The 19805-nt window shown below is 35.4% G+C and overlaps 1 protein-coding gene across 7 annotated transcripts in view; it reads left to right on the top strand.

The window, feature by feature from the left end:
• The window catches only part of LOC121871254 (phospholipid-transporting ATPase ID-like), a 179389-nt gene extending 160995 nt beyond the window's left edge, over window positions 1-18394 (top strand). For 6 of the 7 annotated variants that reach the window (XM_042373466.1, XM_042373465.1, XM_042373463.1 and 3 more), the window contains 8 exons: window positions 724-872; window positions 2551-2679; window positions 3562-3785; window positions 8945-9170; window positions 9928-10031; window positions 13848-13979; window positions 14375-14574; window positions 17494-18394. In XM_042373466.1, coding sequence (XP_042229400.1) covers window positions 724-872; window positions 2551-2679; window positions 3562-3785; window positions 8945-9170; window positions 9928-10031; window positions 13848-13979; window positions 14375-14574; window positions 17494-17689 — 1360 coding nt within the window. In that variant the 3' untranslated portion in view covers window positions 17690-18394. The remainder of the gene's footprint in view (window positions 1-723; window positions 873-2550; window positions 2680-3561; window positions 3786-8944; window positions 9171-9927; window positions 10032-13847; window positions 13980-14374; window positions 14575-17493) is intronic. The other variant, XM_042373462.1, reaches the window with a different exon arrangement.
• The last annotated feature ends 1411 nt before the right edge of the window (window positions 18395-19805 follow it).

Here is a 19805-nt window from a genome sequence, read left to right as displayed (position 1 = left end):
CATTAACTTGGCGACTGTATTTCTCTATTTCTCTTAATTATTAATTGTGTGCATGTACCATCATAAAATTAAGATGTTATTTTTACTAGAACATAGGTATTGTGTCGGAAAAAGTGGAGTTTGGGGGTCAGCTGGTCTCTATTTCATTTAATCCCATATGTTATGTTGTTCACTTTACGCGTTTCTCGCTTTACGCGGGCCTCCGTGGGTTCAATTGACCGCGTAAAGTGAGGGTTCACTGTACATGAGTTTTGTGTTATAAGAAACATTTAGATATTAATAGACATGTAGTGAAAGTTTTCTATTGGATTGCTCTTGTAATGTGTGTCCATGAGATCTTTATTAGTTTGAGGTGTTTGTAATATCAGTTTAAGCAGGTTAGGGAGTTTGGTAGTTCAACGTATGAATTTTGAATAAATACTTTGAAAGCATGTAAGTTATTCAGGTAGTGACTGTTGGTTAAGTACAGCGGACATTTTTCCCCTCATCAAAGGAATATTTTGTCTTTCTACACGGGATCATCAATGTTCCTATCACACACTAGTACAAATTATCTATCTTTGCTGTTATCAGCTTCACACTGTATTGATTGAACACTATTTACTCCTTTTCAATCCATCATAAAAATTTTCTATCCTGAGTAAGTCTCCCCAAAATTGTGTGCCATCAGGTATAGAAGATGCCTTGTTGTGCTGATTATCTCACTGCTGTGTACATTGTTAGTGTTTACAGCGATGACGATGCTGGACGTGATAACCTGAGCGATGCAGGTGAACCAAACGGAGGCTTCGCTCTCGTCATCAACGGACACTCTCTCGTGTTCGCTCTAAATGCCAATTATGAGAGACTGTTCTTAGAGGTTGCGAGTCACTGTAAGTGTCAACTCCTGTATTTTGTTTTCAGGAGTGAATCTTGCACTTTAAAGCATGTGAAAGGAATCTGTCACTCTTTTTTGTCATGTTCACAGCTGCACTGTATGTACAAGACAATAACACACTTAAGCAGTAGCTACCAATACTTGTTGTGGGTGTGTGCAGTAACTACCAGTGCTTGCTGTGTGTGCATGTGGGTGTGTGTGCATGCATGCATGCAGTAACCACCAGTACTTGCTGCATGCGTGTGTGTGCGTGTGTGCAGTAATCACCAGTACTTGCTGTGTGTGCACAGTAACCACTAGTACTTGCTGTACACATGCCCAGTAACCTCCACCTTGTCTCCTACTTTCCTCTTCTCATAATTGTTGTCACTGCCAGTAGCAGCCATCACTCATACACCACACTGGTAAGACAGTAAGCCATCCCTCTTCTATGTTTTGTACATGTTCTACAGTGATAAACACTACTATTTCCAGAAAGAGAAGGAAGACAAAGAAAGGATAAAATAAATTGTTTTTGATTGGATTTTGCAAATTATGTACTCTAGAAAATTTTGGAAGCAAACAAAATTTCAGTCCCTGACTTTTACACCAATTGAGCTCTTGACTATAAAAATTTATATTAATAGACCTTGATCTGTGCATTGAAAATGGAATGTCACACTCATCATCAACATTTTATGGCCACTTTCCATGCTTGTGTGGTTTAATCACAATTATACCTGATGGCAGCTCTTCATGCTGCATGGTCTCTTGCAGCCTTTCATGTCTGGTTCTTACATCTTTTCCTTATGTCATTCTGGCCCCCTCACTCTCCTTCCTTCCACATTTAGACTCATGCATCTTTTGACCCAGTTGGTCTTATCCATTCTCTCCACATGCCCAAACTATCTCATCCTACTTCTTCATAAAAATTCACCAATACTCTCAATACCTAGTGGTCCATCCATCTCATCATTCTCATTTCAGTTCGGTCAAGCCTGCATATATTTTCCTCTTTAACTGCTCATGTTTCCTGCCATACAACATCACACTTCTCATGCCAGCCACATATATCTTCCATTTTATGTGGAGGGAAGTGTTCTCTTGTCATTAGTAAAGGCAGCAATTCCCTAAAATTCCTCCAGCCACTTCTGGTTCTTGTACCTGTCACCCAGATAATAAAACTCATCAACTCAGTCTAGGGACACATTGCCAATGTTGAGTTTCTCCAGCCTTGCTAAAGCCACATGGTTACCTGTACACATAGAACACTTTAAAGTTAGCAACATCCAGCAGTCTACCATCTACTCCACTGCATCTTGTATGTACCCACCATCCACACTCACTACATATTATTGAGTTGCTACCAACATCTTTCACAGCAGACAGCTCATGGCCATTTTCCACTCTCCACCACAGGCCCCTCACCCACACCGCAAATAAGTAATTTTGTCATTGTCACATTCTCTCTTAAGCTCTGTGACTATTTCTCTTTTTCATTTCATAAATTGCTCTGTTGCCTCTTCAGTACTATTTCCTACCAGCACAAATTCATCAGCATACACCAGCTCCCAGGGCAGACCAGTCCTGAAGTCCCCTGATATTGCCTCCAGCACCATGATAAATATTTACAAGATTATATATGTCCTTATATACTATATATGGTTCTAAAATCACTATTGTACATGATTTAGGTAAGGCAGTTATCTGCTGTCGGGTCACACCACTACAGAAGGCCATGGTGGTGGACTTAGTGAAGCGCTACAAGAAGGCTGTAACACTGGCTGTTGGGGATGGTGCTAATGATGTGTCCATGATTAAAAGTAAGTGTTGAGTTTTATCTTTAATATTTATATTGTCTGTACTTGAAAAAGAAATATGATTACATGATGCATGTGTGTCCAACATCATCTAGGGGAGTCTGTCTGTCTGTCTGTGTGCCTGTAGATACAATTTTACAAACACAGATAGTCAATATTACATTTAGTTTTGATGTACTGTACTGTAATTAATTGGAGGGTTTTCTAGTTAAGTTTCAGAAAGCCTTACATGTACTAGTAAGTGACTTCAATAACTTTTCTAGTTGCCAAAATATTGGTAATATCCTTGTCAAGTTGGAACATAACTATATTTTGCTTAGTTGGGTTAATGATCCTCTAACTAATTCAGCTGCAGCCTTTACTCTGCACTAATGATCTCTGTCTTAACCCTAATGAGTGTCTACATCCCCATTATGCACAGTATAGTACATAGATTAAAGACTCTGGCAAAGTGATAGGTAGAAGTACAAGCATATTTACTGTAGAAGACTGTCATAGAGAAACTTCGACTGTCATAGAGAAAACCTTTGGAATTAGAGGTTACTTTAGTTTGCCCCACTATCACACAAACAGTGAGGGCTGTCTGCTTAAGAATACAATTTGATTTAAGACATAAGAGACTGTTTTATCTGACATAAACAGCCTCACGTATAATAAAAATATCCTCCCACCTAATATCAACATGCCAGTAACATCATGTGCATGTATGTTATACAACACTGAGTCGCCAATGTTATATTCATACAGTTTTACACTCGCACACAAAACAACTCACAGTTTACACAATACTTAATCATCTGTCTTATTATTTGAATATTTGTATGTTCTTTTTTCTTGCTGTTGTCTTAATTGATATAATTTGTTTACTTGCATTTTCCATTACAGCTGCACATATTGGTGTTGGGATCTCTGGTCAAGAAGGTTTACAGGCAGTACTGGCATCAGATTATTCTGTGGCTCAGTTCAAGTTCCTAGAGCGACTCCTACTAGTACACGGCCGCTGGTCGTACTACCGCATGTGCAAGTTCCTCAGATATTTCTTCTACAAGAATTTTGCATTTACGTTATGTCACTTTTGGTTTGCCTTCTTTGTGGCATTCTCAGCTCAGGTAAAGTTATTTAGAAGCATATTTTTAAAAGTGTGAATGTTTGTGAGTCCTTAGTAGAGTACTGAGTGTTGGAGAGGTATGTTTGACCAGTAATATCTGAGAGCACATGGCTGTGTGAATTAGTAATGATCAGTTTATAGTGAGCACATGAGTTGTTTGCTGCTGGAAATATTTGGCCAGAATATATACATGTATTTCAAGAAAACAGAGAAAATCAGTTTTATGAGAAGAGGTCAAGGTAATTGTAAGTATGTCAGCCAGCTCTCTGAATGTCAATCCTGAATGACTGACAGACTTGTTAACTGAGAGAACTTTTTAATGAGCTTGTGCATACCATCATATTACCAACTCTTGTTTAGATAGATATTGAACACTAGGGTGATGTGATACTGATGATGTACACCCATCAAAAAAAAAAAATACATAGACTCACATTTATCTGTTGGGTTGGTACCTCTAGTTTTACCAACCTACCAGTAATATCCTTTATCATGAAATGTTCTGTGATTTAAACTACTAATCAAAGGTCAAGTTCTCTGTAGTACTGTAATGATGAATAATTAAGGTGTTATTTGTGGCATACAGTTGATGATTGTTTGAGACCTGAACAGATCAGTTGCCACCTCCCAAATAATAAGTATTTATGGGAGAAACCCAACATATAGCAAATGGTAGATTGATTAATTCAGAGATTTGGGGAATTTCTCCTCGACCCTTTAGTTATGTCAATTTAATTCAAAGCCTTATCTGTATGGATCTCTTTGGATAGCCATGCATATACAGTACAGTACTCCTTTAGTTTGAGGATTTTGAAGTATGAATGATGGTCTCAATTCATGGGATTTGATATGGATTCAACTCCTTTATTACACAGTTAAAACAGAAATGGCAGACAGTATTAGTGTTGTGGTCAATTCATTCTCCAACAATCATCGTAACAAAATGGAAGGCAGACACAAACAAAACATCCAAGAAAATCCACTAAATGACTTGTCCTCTTAACATAAGGAAGTAACTGGTAAGAAGAGCAGGCATACCATCACATCATCATGCCCAGGGTGTATACAGTACATAAAAAAACCTCATCCTGTGTTCAAGAATTTAAAGTATGACAAGGATTGTGATATATTTTTATGGCCTTAACCCCAGTGATTGCAGATGTGCCATATTATGGCTCATCTGCTACTGGCAGTTGACTGTGGATGTGCCATATATGGGAGATTCTCTAATTCTGTATATGCTTAAAAGAGTGTCACTAAGAGTACGCTTGAAATTCAGACCATCCATAGTTAATGTGTTAAGACTAACTGAAAATTAGTAGAGTATTTAAGAAAGTTTAGTAGGGATAACTGCTCAAGATTAAAAGTCTCCTTAAAGGAGTGATGTAGAAAGATGGTTGCAGGTTGACCTAACTATTAGGACTGAAGTTCATTTGAACTCTTTCCAATTACGTGTGGAGTCGGGTAGGACTGAGCTCCTCTACTCCTAACGATTTAATGAAATTCAGATAGTTTCTGTTTAAACTTAGAGGCATTTGAAAAATTATGTAACATGAGGTAAGGACAAGAGTGTGCACTAAGGTGAGACTTTTCAGGAACCACCCTTGTATATAGTGACAAAGTTTGATCAGTGTTGTCTTTCTTTAGTTAGATGGTAATGTATTTTATTTATTTTTGTTCAATCATTGTCACTTTTAACAAGTAATCTGTAATGAATGCCTAATTTAATTATTATTTTATAGGTTTTCAGGCTTGTAATTGGAGTTTTGAACCTTGTAATTGACATCCACAAAGACTGAGTTTAAGATTTTGCCTCTCTGCAGCCCTGTGTATTTTGTAGTCTTAAGAGATCATGTCAGGATTTAAATTGGGACAATGCTGGTTTTGGAACTTTTTTGTGTGTACAGATATTTATAGTGTGTCTATGGGCCTACAGTTTAGTGTAATACTAACTTGAACTTCTGAACTTAAACATGAAAAAATTTAAGGTGTGTTAATATATACAGGATGGTCCATGTAATTGGAACCATAATCAGTATTAGAAACTAAAAAGCAGATATATATTAATTCATAGTACAGTATCTGTACAGTATACAGTTATACACAGTATGTTTGCCAGTTTTATCGGTGCTTATTTGTAGTTGCTTATCCTTTGCTGGTGGGATCTAATATGTCTGCAGTAATTTTCTAACAAACTTCAGCAATTTTATTTTCAAATTACATTTTAGCAGATGCCTTACAGTATAACATCTATGAATAACCAGGTTATGAAAGTGCATTGACAAAAATGGCTAATACTGTATGTTGAACATTTTAATAAATGTAATTAGGTTTCTCAGTTTCTATAACAGGTAACCCACTATTTACAATAGGGTTGCATTCCTGAGAACCTTAACATAAATCAGGATCCTTTTAACATGGATTTCAATGGTATATATTCCTGGCCTGTCTAGCACAGACATGTAACACAGAAAAAAACAATTCTATACTAATAAATACAAAATTAAACAACACTCACCACATTAATAAAAACAAAGCCTGCTGCTTAACAATGTCTAACTTCATCTCCAGAGACACTCTCTTCCTCAAAGCCTTGCCTTTCCCAGAGGCGGGAGAATCAGCAGGACACTTGTTAGCCATTTTCAAAGTTACGGAGTTACTGTACACTGAACACTTCACAGTCACCAAAACAGAGCAAAATCTGAACAATAATGTTTTACTCTCTCCAAAACAGCAAAGTATCACAGCGATTACAAGGTTACTCTATGATTAACAATGATAACATTTGTTATATGAGTGAGGGTAGATGTAACCACATTAAAACAAACCGCGGGACTGCACATAAGTTCACATGGTGGCCCTGAAGCAGTGCACGGGTAGGTGAACTGCAAGGAGGTTGGAAAAGCGGTTTCAGTAGATTAGGAAACAGGTTAAGAGATTAAAAAAAAGTATTAGTATCATAGAGAAACTTAAGTAAACCTCTAGTACCGAGGTGTTTGGTACACGAAAGAATAGTTAAACAGGATCCAAAATATTGGTATGTGATGTATGGTTAAGGAGTATCATTATGGCAGATATACTTCATTCACCCAGTACTAAGTGATGATTGTTATCGAAAATTAAGGTCTTCTTTTATTTTTGTTTCCTGTTTCAGACTGTGTATGATCCTTTTTTTATATCAACCTACAATCTTTTCTATACCTCACTTCCTGTACTGTGTCTGGGCATCATGGACCAAGATGTTGACGATTACTATAGTCGTCGCTTTCCCAAACTCTACACTCCTGGTCACTCCAATCTTTTTTTCAATAAACGTGTATTTTTATGGAGCGCCTTACATGGCGCGGTAACCTCCTGCCTCATATTATTCATCCCATTTGGTGAGTGTGGCAGTATGTGAGCGTGTGTCACGTATAGTTGTGCAGTGTTCACCCCACCTCCGTCACCTCTCACTTCAGCGTGTTTATATACAGCTACGAGTCCATGGGCTCTGAGTCTTGATCAGTATCTCCTTAGGTGTTTAATTTTCATCAAAGGGCATTTAAGAAAAGTAGTTCAAAGATAGTACAGTAGATTTAAATCTGTACCAAGTGGGTCAGCTTAGGCCTTAGAGTACTGTATAATGGTTATTGTTGAAGTGTGGTAAATTTAAGAATGAAATCACTTGGCAAAACAGTTATTTTTTCTTTCAGAACAATATATCTTTCTATATGTCAAGTAAGTTTCTCTCTCCCTCAGTAGGAGATTACAGTGAATTTACTCATCTATTCTCTTATATAGTCAGTGCACAGAGTTCATTCTCATCTGATGTACAGACCCCTAACATACATTAGTTCAGGTTTAAGTGTATATAGTACATATCTCTCTCATCAGTACAGGTATTTAGTATTCAAAATGGGTTAAAAATCTTCTTTGATTGCGGTCAAGCCATGCAGAAAACATGCTTTGTTGGTATTAAACCGGCCAAATGAATAGAGCCTATGCTTCTTGTTCCAAGGATCACTGGTTCAGTTCTGGGGCACTCTCAGTCCACCCAGCTGTAAATGGCAAATGCCAACCACATTCTCTCTTTGTGTCCCAAAGGCTTAGTATATAGTGTGTTGTATCCACACTGCTCTTAACAAATATCAGGCCTATAGCACCTACTTTCAAAAAGTTCTTCAGTAATAAATGTTCAAGGTTCATACATGTTATCGTGAATATACAGTACATTAATCTTATACTTGACAAACTTCATTAGTGTCTCGCAATCACACCTTGAATCATAAAACATTCCGTTATAAGCGTTCTCCATAATACATACATGGTCCAGTGTACATAGTGTGAAGGATAATTTTTGTATGATATATGCAGTTTTTATTTTTTATTTTTTAATAAAACTTCCCTTCTCCCAGTGATTTTTCTTTTAAGACTGATATCTTGAAGTACAGTTTGTGTCTCAAACAAATTGAGCTGTATTGTATTGTACTTTGCTATCAGTCTAATTGGAATGTTGATGAGGTACAGTATATTTTAAAACCAATGAACAACTTTTAACAAGAGGTGGCTTTAGTGGGCAATAATTTAGGTCTGAGCTCATGGACTCTGAAGACTCAAGGGAATATGAACATACTTATTATTACAGCCTTTGATAGTATGGCTGATTTAAGTCATAATTATGTGTGGAATCTAAGACACTGTCAAATGGATGTTTACACAAGTATTGATGTGTTTACCTAGCACAAGCAACACTCTAAATCCTTGTACAGTAATTATTTATTGTAAAAGTTTAAATAATTTGAAGTTTACAATGATCTGGTTTAAGAACAACTTACCTGTCATCTAAAGTGTGCATGATTGAAGTGTAAATGTTATCACAGGTCTTCACAGTGTGACAATTTATAGGTTTTTCACTTTAGATGTGACTGTGAGCATTATATAATCACAACACCTTGTTATTGATGCAACCTTTTATGTTTAATTTTTATTTATTGCCTGGGTTTTGTGTTATCATTGTTTTATAAATGATGGCATTGTTTGAGTTTACTCATACTTTTGCTGTGGGTGTTTGTCACGGCACATAATGTATATACACACACACAGGGTTAAGTGACCTGCAGCTCCGTATAAGCTTTCTTCACTCACGCTATTAGGTATTTTGTTTTTCTCTCCCTAACGCAGACACTGTTTGACCCCATGTTTATATCGGTGTATAACCTCTTCTACACGTCAATGCCCGTCCTGGCTCTGGGTATCTTCGAACAAGACGTTAATGCTAAGAACAGTATCAAATACCCAAAGCTGTACACTCCAGGCCTCAAGAATGCTTTGTTCAATAAGAGAGAATTCTTCAGGTCTGCAGTTCATGGATTTGTCACTTCTTGTGTCCTGTTCTTCATACCATTTGGTAAGTGAAGAAGACCTATTGTGCAGCAGCATCAGACAACTCAAGTATTTCCAGATAGGCAAGAAATAATGTATCTCCCCCTCCCACTCCCTGCTTTGATATAGGCTGTCTGTAATAAGGACCAACAAACTCTACCTTTATTTGCAATCATTATTCTTTAACGACTTTAACAGATGTTTTGCTATGGTGTTCCCATTCCCCATGTATTACCAGGACTATTGGGTGAAAATACTGTTCCTTCATAGATAAACAGAAAATATTACCGCCACAGCAGTAGCAGTTAGTGTAAGTTATACTCAGAGGAGTTTGTTACATTGGTAAGTACTGCATGGGAGAACTTATGTTTATTTGAGCAGGTTAGTGTCATAAACCTTTTTATAGTTGTTCTCACATTTTCACCTGCACATCTGTACATTTCATGCATTAGTGTGGTGTGCCATCTATTGCTTTTTATATAGGAATAGCTCAAATAAGCACAGAAATGCATAAGTTACATACAAGAAGCAACATATATTAAGACAAAAATAAAATTAATTCTTGTATTAAATTTAATTTAGTAACTAAAAATTAAATGTAGATTATTATCATATGACTATATTTTTGTTGTCAGATTTGTTGGAATGATTTTTGTTTGTAAAACTCGAGTAGAATTTTTAAATAATATGTATTACTGTATATTCCTTAAAAAAGTGGAAGGAAAATGTAACATTATATAATATGCAGACATTATTGTGTAACTAATCTATTGTTGACACAGGGGCATACTATAATGGTATGGATCAGGAGGGGCGGAGCATGACAGACCAGCAGACGTTTGGTAGTGTTGTAGCGACCATTCTCGTCATTGTGGTCACTATGCAGGTATGCAAATCCTCGGCAAATTTGTTTTATTTGGTTTTTGAAACAGGTTTTCTAATGAGTTTTGTGGTAACTTTGTAAGTACTGTACTGGTAATTTAAGCAGTGATAGTAATTTTTTGTTAGTGGTAAACAACTCCATGAAACCAAGCAAAATGCTGTATTCAGTTACAGTTGAATTTCTAAAACAAGTGCCGCATAAATCCTGATGGAATTAATCTTTTGAAACCTGACGTTTACAATCTGTGGTGAAAGTGACCATGGATGTACAGTACCAGCTACAGTGAAAGGATATTACAAATAGTATATACATAATGTGCATAACACTAGTTACAAGATTTCTTCTCTGCAAATTAAGCTGTCAGCTTCAAGAGCACAGCAACCATTGTGACTGATGAAGTATTATTGTGTTTGGCAGTATATTCTTTGTTTTAACCAAGTACAGCTCCTCCCCGACTTACGACAGGGTTGGGGACCCAAATCCAGGTCGTAAATCGAAATGGTCGTAAGTCGAAAATGCTTAAATAATACATAGAAAATCTAAAATAGGTGTCTTTTTCTTTTCAGCACCACAAAACTCTCACTTTTAGGCTTTCCAGCCATTTTAAAGTGAATTGCAAATGAAAATTTTCTCTGAGTACTGACGTTGGGACTCGAAAATACGTAATTTGACAAAATTTTGGTACGACTGAGGCAGGTCGTAAGTGCGGGTGGTCTTAAGTCGGGGAGGAGCTGTACTGTATAGTACAGTCATGCGCCGGTTAACGTCCTAGATACGTTCTTGGAAACGTGACGTTAACCGAAATGGACGTTGTCCGATCATCACAAACTTTTTATTTATACTTACGTGTATGTGGGATACTATATACATACATATACACTTTTAACTCTTAAATCACTACTGTAATGTGATACAGGTGATTAATTTTTATCTCGTGCAAAATACATGACGTTTATATTAAAATTATTCACTGTTTTACAAGGATTCCAGCAATGCCAGCAGATGGGGGAGAGAGAGGGTGCGAGGAGGCGTGGGGGGAGGGGAGGTAGTACGTTTGACTGTTGGCACAGGCTCAGGTCTAACGCGTGTATATTTATCAGTTCTTAGGTGACTAAGCTTCTCTCTTATAAAAAGCCAGTGAAATGACCTGGGTGAATATAATTAACATAGCTGGGATTCTTGTAACATACTGATTAATTTGAATATAAACATGCTATAATTTGCACTAGACAAAACAATTTTAGTACCGTAATCAAATTAGTACATGTGCACTCCAGCTTTGCACTAAGAAATCTATGTAAATCTACCCAAAAATACAGTTGAAAAACTTTTTTATAAAATGTACTACAGTACTGTACACTAATGTACAACAATTTTTATCTCTTGAGCAAAATATATGACGTTTATATTCAAATTATTGGCTGTCTTGCAAGGATTCCAGCAATGCAAATTATAATCTCCTAACTTTAGTCTGAGATATTATATAAGATAAAAACTGTAAACCTAAAAGTACAACCATCATAAAATTAAGATGTTATTTTTACTAGAACATAGGTATTGTGGAAAAAGTGGAGTTTGGGGTCAGCGTCTCTATTTCATTTAATCCCATATGTTATGTTGTTCACTTTGACGCTTACTGGCTCAGGTTCAATTGACTAAAGTGAGGGTTCACTGTATATATATATATATATATATATATATATATATATATATATATATATATATATATATATATATATATATATATATATATATATATATATATATATATATATATATATATATATATATATATATATATATATATATACATACATACATACATACATACATAATACATACATATATATATATATATATATATATATATATATATATATATATATATATATATATGCAGGCGTCAAAAAGCAAGACGGCCCCCAAATTTCCATTTAAAAAGTAGCTTTTGAGCTCTATTTGCTGTATAAGACCAGTACCCCAAATGTGACACTTACCCACTGACTCAGTAGTCCTTTACCAACCATCCTTGATTTTTTAAAATAAGGCCAATTCACTTCAAGTAATGTCATCAAATTATACTCGCTGGTGTAGTGTAAACACTAGTGACGTCACTGAAGCTGCCCAGGTTATTTAATGTAACTGGAACTACTGCTTCGGAAATATGAGTTCTTTCCATTTTACTGAAATAGTTTAATTTGATTTATTTGTTAATTGGATATGAGTATCATATTGTAATTATTATTAAAATGTTTGACTTATTTTCATTTTTATACGCTAGTTTCCGCGACGAGACGACGGTGGTATGAGGTTCTGCCTGCAGGATCTATGTTCAAATTATTTGCCACAACAGTGGTTCAAATGTTAAACCACCTCCGCCCAATTGGTGTTTTCATGATTTGAGGCGTACCGTATATGTATCTATTACATATTTATTAATGTTATTTATTTATATATATATATATATATATATGTTATATATATGAAAGTATATATATACTGAATATACTATGTACAAAAAATGAATGTTCAATGAATTATTTATGGTGCATTAGGGTACTGGCCACTTCAGACACAAAGACGGGATAAAAATAGCCCATCTCCCCCTCTTACAGCTGCCAATGGGAAGCGTCTTGGTAATTAAATTTGATGTTTATTTTCAGTTTGTCTAATTTATCATGTATCAAATTAATATTACTAAAAATTGTGTAGGTAGTAGGCAGCTACCAAACAGGGAGGTACTACTGCCTGGGAAGATATTGGAAGCATAATGTGTTGTCTAATGGTAGACCCTGCTGCCATATGGCATAACGAAAATTGTGACCAAGTCCCAGGTTGCTGACCTGACTTTCTGCCTCATTTACACACAATTGCAGTTTCAATTGTTCCTCTTACTTTGACAACACAACATACATACAGTATATTATTTCTCACTTTTGATCTTTTTTTTAATTTTTGTATTTATTTATAGTTAGTTACTTAAAATAAGGCCAATTCATTTCAAGTAATGGCATCAAATGTTACCGGCTGGTGTAGTGTAAACACTAGTGATGTCACTTAAGCGTCTGTAATTAACTGTCGATAGTTTCAAGAATTAACGCACTCATTTACTGAATATTCTTTGTAAAAAAATAAATTTTAAATCAATTATTTATAGGAGATAAATATTATTATCAGTAAATATACCGATACCCGGTATGCATTACTGATCACCTCAACGGCTAAAAATAGCCCAATCTCGCGGTCACTTTCCCTTTCTTGTCTCCTCACTGGCAAATGGGGGGGAGGGGTGTGTGATGATAGCAGCTGTGTTTATTACAGGGTATGTTAGACAGGTTTATAATACATTTTTATTATTTTAATATACCGGTAATCTTAATTTGAATCCAGCTTGCCAAACGTAAGTTTCAGTATAAAATAATTACTGGTAGGACTTTGTGAGTGGCTTACGATGTTTCCATCACCACTCTTGACACAGTAAATCACAATATTTAAGATGTAAGAATTTTATATTTGTTGCTTAAGACGACCCCCTAAATTTGGGCAGATTTTTTTAATGTTCAAATTTCGTCTTATAAGCCGAGATATACGGTATATACTGTATATATATATATTTTTTTTTTTTACTGTTTTTGGTGTGTCTTTTTACCATAAATATGAGATGCTGTTATGTGAAGGTTTATATTCTATGGACAAATTTATTACCTCATGAAAGTTATGCACTTTACTATCTCATGAAAGTTATACACTTATTACCTCATAGATAATTTTCTTTACTTTTTGTATTGCTAATACTGTGAATGTTTGGTCTTTTTTCAGATTTGTTTGGATACATCGTATTGGACGTTTTTTAACCATGTTACTATATGGGGCTCACTTATTTTATACTTGCTCCTTCAGTATTTTTACAACTATGTCCTTGGTGGAGATTATGTTGGAGCTCTATCAAAGGTAATTATCACACCTCAACATTTGGAATATATTTAAACTTATTGATAAGTCTTTATGGTCTTTCAAATTGCCTATCCCTCCAGCTCTATAACCATTTAACTCACCTTTCTTTATTTTTGGGGGACCATAAATCATCTAAGTTTGTTTCTGATGAAAATCATTTATTAAGAGACATTGAATTTAAGAACAGATAAGTGTGTTACAGTAATGAGAAAAACATTTCTGTATATAATAGTATAAAACCACAATGACAGTACAGGATTGAATGAAATAAATACAAATATTGTCACAACTTGTCTATTTAATTTTGCCTCAAAAGTCACTAGAAGTTATTGTACAGTATATTTAAGTATTGGAACTTAAAAAAAATTCTGATTATTGTTTACTTTCCTCAGGCAATGGGAGAACCAATGTTCTACTTCACCTCGTTATTGACTATTGTAATATTAATGCTGCCGATAATGGCTTGGCGCTTCTACTGGGTTGACGTTGCTCCAAATCTTTCGGATAAAGTGAGATTTAAACAACGTCATGATGCAAAGATGGCCAGTAAGCGTACCGAGCATGATATGCATCGTACCCCATCTGCTAGAAGGTAAGAATATGATCTTGGAGTAATTTATTGTGATCTAGGATTAGTTTTATTTATGAAGCTCTGAAAATGAATGGTATAACCTGAATGCAGTACAGTAGTACCCCGATTTACGCAGTCAATTGAATCAATGGGTACCGCGGAAAGTGAAAACCGCGTAAAGTGAACAACAGAACATATGGGATTAATTCCAATAGAGACTGGCCCGACCCCCAAACTCCACTTTTTCCGACACAATACCTATGTTGTGGTAAAAATAACATCTTAATTTTATGATGGTATGCTCACACAATTAATATTTAAGAGAAATACAGTTGCCAGGTTAATGTCCATTCAAATAATGGACTCAAATCCCCCCCCCCCCTCTTCCCAGCTCACTAGCTCCTACCTCTCTGAGAAATGTTTGGGTGAAAACACTAGATTTTAACGTTTAGTAATAAATAATACCTCAGACTAAAGTTAGGATAATATAATTGACATTTCTGGATTCCTTGCAGGTCAGGGAATATTTTGAATGTAAACTTCATATATTTTGCACAAAAGATAAAATATTTGCTTTGTGTAAACCAAATTATTACATTAGATCTAAAATTTGTATGTCTAATGCAAAATCCATGATGTTTATATTCAAAATGATCATCATATTGTAAGAATTCCAGCAATGTAAATTATATTCTGGCCGGGTAATTTGTATGAATTTTATGAGCTAAAACATATATCTTCAGTAAATAAACAAAGAAATATTCTTCAAGGACACTATCTGTCAGTCAAAATACTCCGCCCTAGCTGAGTCAGTCCCTCCCTCCCTCCCTCCCTACCAGAGAAGTGATTGGGAGAAAATAGTATATTTGCATTTTTAGTAATAAATAATAACTCAGACTAAAGTTAGGATAATATAATTGACATTTCTGGATTCCTTGCAGGTCAGGGAATATTTTGAATGTAAACTTCATATATTTTGCACAAACGATAAAATATTTGCTTTGTGTAAACCAAATTATTACATTAGATCTAAAATTTGTATGTCTAATGCAAAATCCATGATGTTTATATTCAAAATGATCATCATATTGTAAGAATAACAGCAATGTAAATTATATTCTGGCCTGGTAATTTGTATGAATTTTATGAGCTAAAAAAAAAAAAAAAATTATACTTCACCGCGTATATGAGAGTAGATGCACCGCGGAAAGTGAAGTCCGTAAATCGCGTGGTGCAAAGCGGGGTAATACTGTAGTATTATAAAACACCATTCAAACTTTTAATAGAGTAAAGCAGGTGTTAAAAGTGTGTCAGGAAGAGGGAGCTTGTTGCCAGTCATAATGGGGTTAAGTGAAATACTGTATGTGTGAAGTTGCCTTTGTTCAGTATATTCATAGTTAAGGTAACAGGTAGGGTGATGGAGAGAACACATGATAATAGTTAGTGCAAGTGAGGAAAATGTTTCTAATGTTGCTGGTGACACTACACCATTCTGAAGCATGATTTTAAGGAAAATCACAAATATCAGTGAATAAGTTTAATAAGAGTGTAAAGTAGAGTGATGAATTATGAATACGGTAATCTCCCCGTTAACTGGAATCCTCCGTCCTCAGTACAGTATTTTTGTCCACTTATTATATTATTATTTATACACTATTATTTAAGGTTATGTGTAAAGGAAACGCATTAATGCTTAAAGGTACATTTATTCAACATATGCTAATAATAGTTAGAAAAATTACGTAACCATCACGGTATCGACGGCCGTTTACAGAACGTAACCCCCGTCGATAAAGAGGGAGTACTGTACTTGCCAGTAGTCAAAATTGAAATCGGCCCAGAATTTTTCCAGAAAAATTCTCACAATCCCAGGTCTGTGGATATATTTTCCAGGAGTTCCAATAAATTGCATCATGCTCTGCCGTGTCACCATGTGCTAGCCACATGTGTGGGAAAACCACTTGGGTAACAAGGGCCACAGGCTCATGTGTCATGTGACAAACCCAAGAGTGTTAATATACAGGTCCTCGATTACTGCTGGGTAGACAGAAACAAATGATATAAATAAACATGTATGCAAAAATCCATTTTCTGTAATAACAATTATCTTAATTATATTCAGAGTGTGTAGAAGAGAATGAATATGTATTAGTCATGGTTCAAAGTTAACTCTCTCTGGTGAAACTGAGTCACAGAAACTAGTCTCTGAACTTGACTTACCCTGAATGTACAGGTGTGCTGTTTATCTCATTTGGGGTCTATGATGTTTCATTTTGGGAGTGAGCGAACTTTTAACACCCGACTGCACAGCGCACATACAGTAGAGCCTCGATTCTACGGACTAATAGGGGAAGGTGGTCGGCTATTGCCTACCGGTAGTGTCTGTTGAATCCGAATAAGGTAAAAACACAAAGGAAAAATAAACAATACAAACAATAAAAAAAAAAAACATTAAAAATATGATAAACATTGTAATAGAACGTAAATAACGGAATTTAAAATAATTTCACTTACCTTTTGTGGTTGATGGACGAGTTTATTTTGTCGTGATCGTATAGTGGTGACTCGGAATAACTTATTCTGAGTCAGTTGAGCTCTGACCCTTCAATTGTATTAACTTTTTACAGTACAGTATTATCATATACAGTACAATAATACCCCAGTTGGCCGTCGGGATACGTTCCAGGATAATAAAGCATTATCCAGGAAGGTAGTATACTGTGACTGCCTAGTATGACACTGTGTTTGCCTAGTATGACACACTGTGTTTGATGCAACAGTTTAGATACCATTGAGTGAAAATGACATTCAGTGCTAGTGTTTCTTCCATTTATGCCAAGAGTTGTCCTGTGGTGATTATCGGTAGTACCAGAGGTCACACACTCATATTTAAATTGATCAGTTCTTGTTCGTAATTGTATAGCACAAATTCTTTTTCAGATCACGACGCTCCATCCGTTCTGGTTATGCCTTTGCTCACCAAGAAGGCTTTGGACGCCTTATCACAAGTGGCAAAATCATGCGTCCCAGAAATCCAAAGCCTGGCAATGTGTCCAATGGCAGAGCCGCAAGCCTTCGTCCAGATGCCAACAAAGGTCCAGTAGCGGCACCAGCACCTTCAACAGTGGAAGTGTAAAAGTTATTTTGTACTTATTTACCGTGTTGTTCTTTTTAAAGAACGTGACATTTTTATTGCTTTTTACAACTTAGGGGATACCCTATATTTATTTTCGATAAAACAATGGTGCCAATAGTTTTATTCTTGTGGTTGGAAAATGTTTTTGATGTTATTATTTAATTTTTAATTGAGATTTATTTTCATAATTGCTTGTGATTTATATAATAGAAATGGAAGTGTAATATATATAAGTGGTAACAAGTGGTACACCATATACTGTATGTGAACTTCCAGCAAGAGAAGATGTGGCTGAAGCTTTGCATATTTCCTATAATGTTGAAAACTGTGAACTCGTACGTTTAATGTTTCCAATGTGTTGTAATCTTGTTGTTGCCTTTGCACCCCTTCAATATATGGTTGAGGTGCCTCTCATAAGTGTACTTATAATAGATTTCTCAGGTTTTTCCCTTAATTCATCATCAGATTTAATTTTATTTAATTCCAGGCAAAAGAACAAGGGGTGATAATGATTACAATTGTATTTATATGTTTGTCTCTGAAGTTAAATTCAGATGTTGGCTTTATTCAACAGTTTTTAATACTTGTGATTTCCTAACCATCTACAGTGGTCCCTTGGTTAACGAACGCCTCGGTTAACGAAATTTCGGTTAACGAATTACCTTCCATAAGAATTTTCAATTCGGTTAACAAAAAAAATTTGATTAACGAAATCCTTATGAAAATCACATTTTGTTTTGAACATCAGCTGATAAGCTGAGGAGGTACTCAGCCAATTCAGTGATCTCTTCTATGTTTACATTCAAACTAATCACTATCTTATAAGAATTCCAGCAATGCAAATTAAGTTCACCCCAGTCACTTCTATTAAATTTTATAGTCAAAAAACAAAAACTCAATCTAAAAGAAAAAAAATAAACTAACAATTAAATACTTCACACCACAGGCGCCAACTGTCAAACATGTCACTGTCACCCCTCCCTCCCTCCCTACCCCCGCACCCCCTCCCTTCCTGAGAAACGTTTGGGTAAAAAGACTAGGTTTACAGGTTTAAAAATAAATAATACCTCAGACTAAAGTTAGGATAATATAATTTGCATTGCTGAAATCCTTGCAAGACAGGGAATATTTTGAATATAAACTTCATATATTTTGCACAAAAGATAAAATTTTTGCTCCCTAATAAAATTCTTAAATTAGATCTAAAATTTGTATGTCTAATGCAAATTTTAGCTTGTTTATATTCAAATTAATCATTATCTTATAAGAATTCCAGCAATGTAAATATATTCTGGCTGGGTAATTTCTATGAATTTTATGAGCTAAAAACAAATATAATCAGTAAATAAACAAATTATACTTCACCAGACACTATCTGTCAATCAAACTACCCCACCTCCTGCTCCCCCCCTTTTCCCACGCTCGCTGGCTCTCCTCCCTCTCTGAGAAAGGTTTGGGCGAAAACACTAAGCTTTTAGGTTCAGTAATAAATAATACGTCAGACAATAGTTAGGATAATATACCGTATATACTCGTGTATAGTTCGAGTTTTTAAGATCAAATTTTTAGGCAAAAAATTGGGGGTCGTCCTATACATGTGTAATAGTTTTGTTAGGTTGAACCCGTGCATGATGGGAAGGGCGAGGAGCAACTTTTAGCTTCAGACATGAAAAATATTTACCATTTACTGCCAGTAAACAATGAAAACGTAAAATATGTACCAATTAGTAATGAAAAGTTGTGCAGTTCCTTCAGCAAATGAAGCTCACCAACTTACAATAGGCTAAATTACCTTACAACGTGCTTTCAGTAATCTATGTTGAAGTTCTTAGCACAGGCTAACTTATCATATCATATACGGTATCACAGTTCTCATTGATCTGCCAAAAATATCGGTAATAAAAACCTTTTCGATATTTCACACTTAATGTAATACCCGGTAATCTACGTCAACCTCCTATTGTTTACAACGATGCATGATGCATCACGCACCACCAGCTGTTGAGTGTATCAGCTAGACCAGTGTTTTTCAAACTTTTTTTACTGCGACCCACAACCAGAACAACAATTTAAATTGTGACCCATTAAACCTAAGTGTAATGATATGAAATGAGTA

Source organism: Homarus americanus, unplaced genomic scaffold (assembly GCF_018991925.1).
Source record: "Homarus americanus isolate GMGI-L3 unplaced genomic scaffold, GMGI_Hamer_2.0 scaffold46973, whole genome shotgun sequence".
Classification (NCBI taxonomy): domain Eukaryota; kingdom Metazoa; phylum Arthropoda; class Malacostraca; order Decapoda; family Nephropidae; genus Homarus; species Homarus americanus.
Note: the sequence above shows the minus strand (reverse complement) of the source record. Positions and strands in the feature narration are given on the sequence as shown.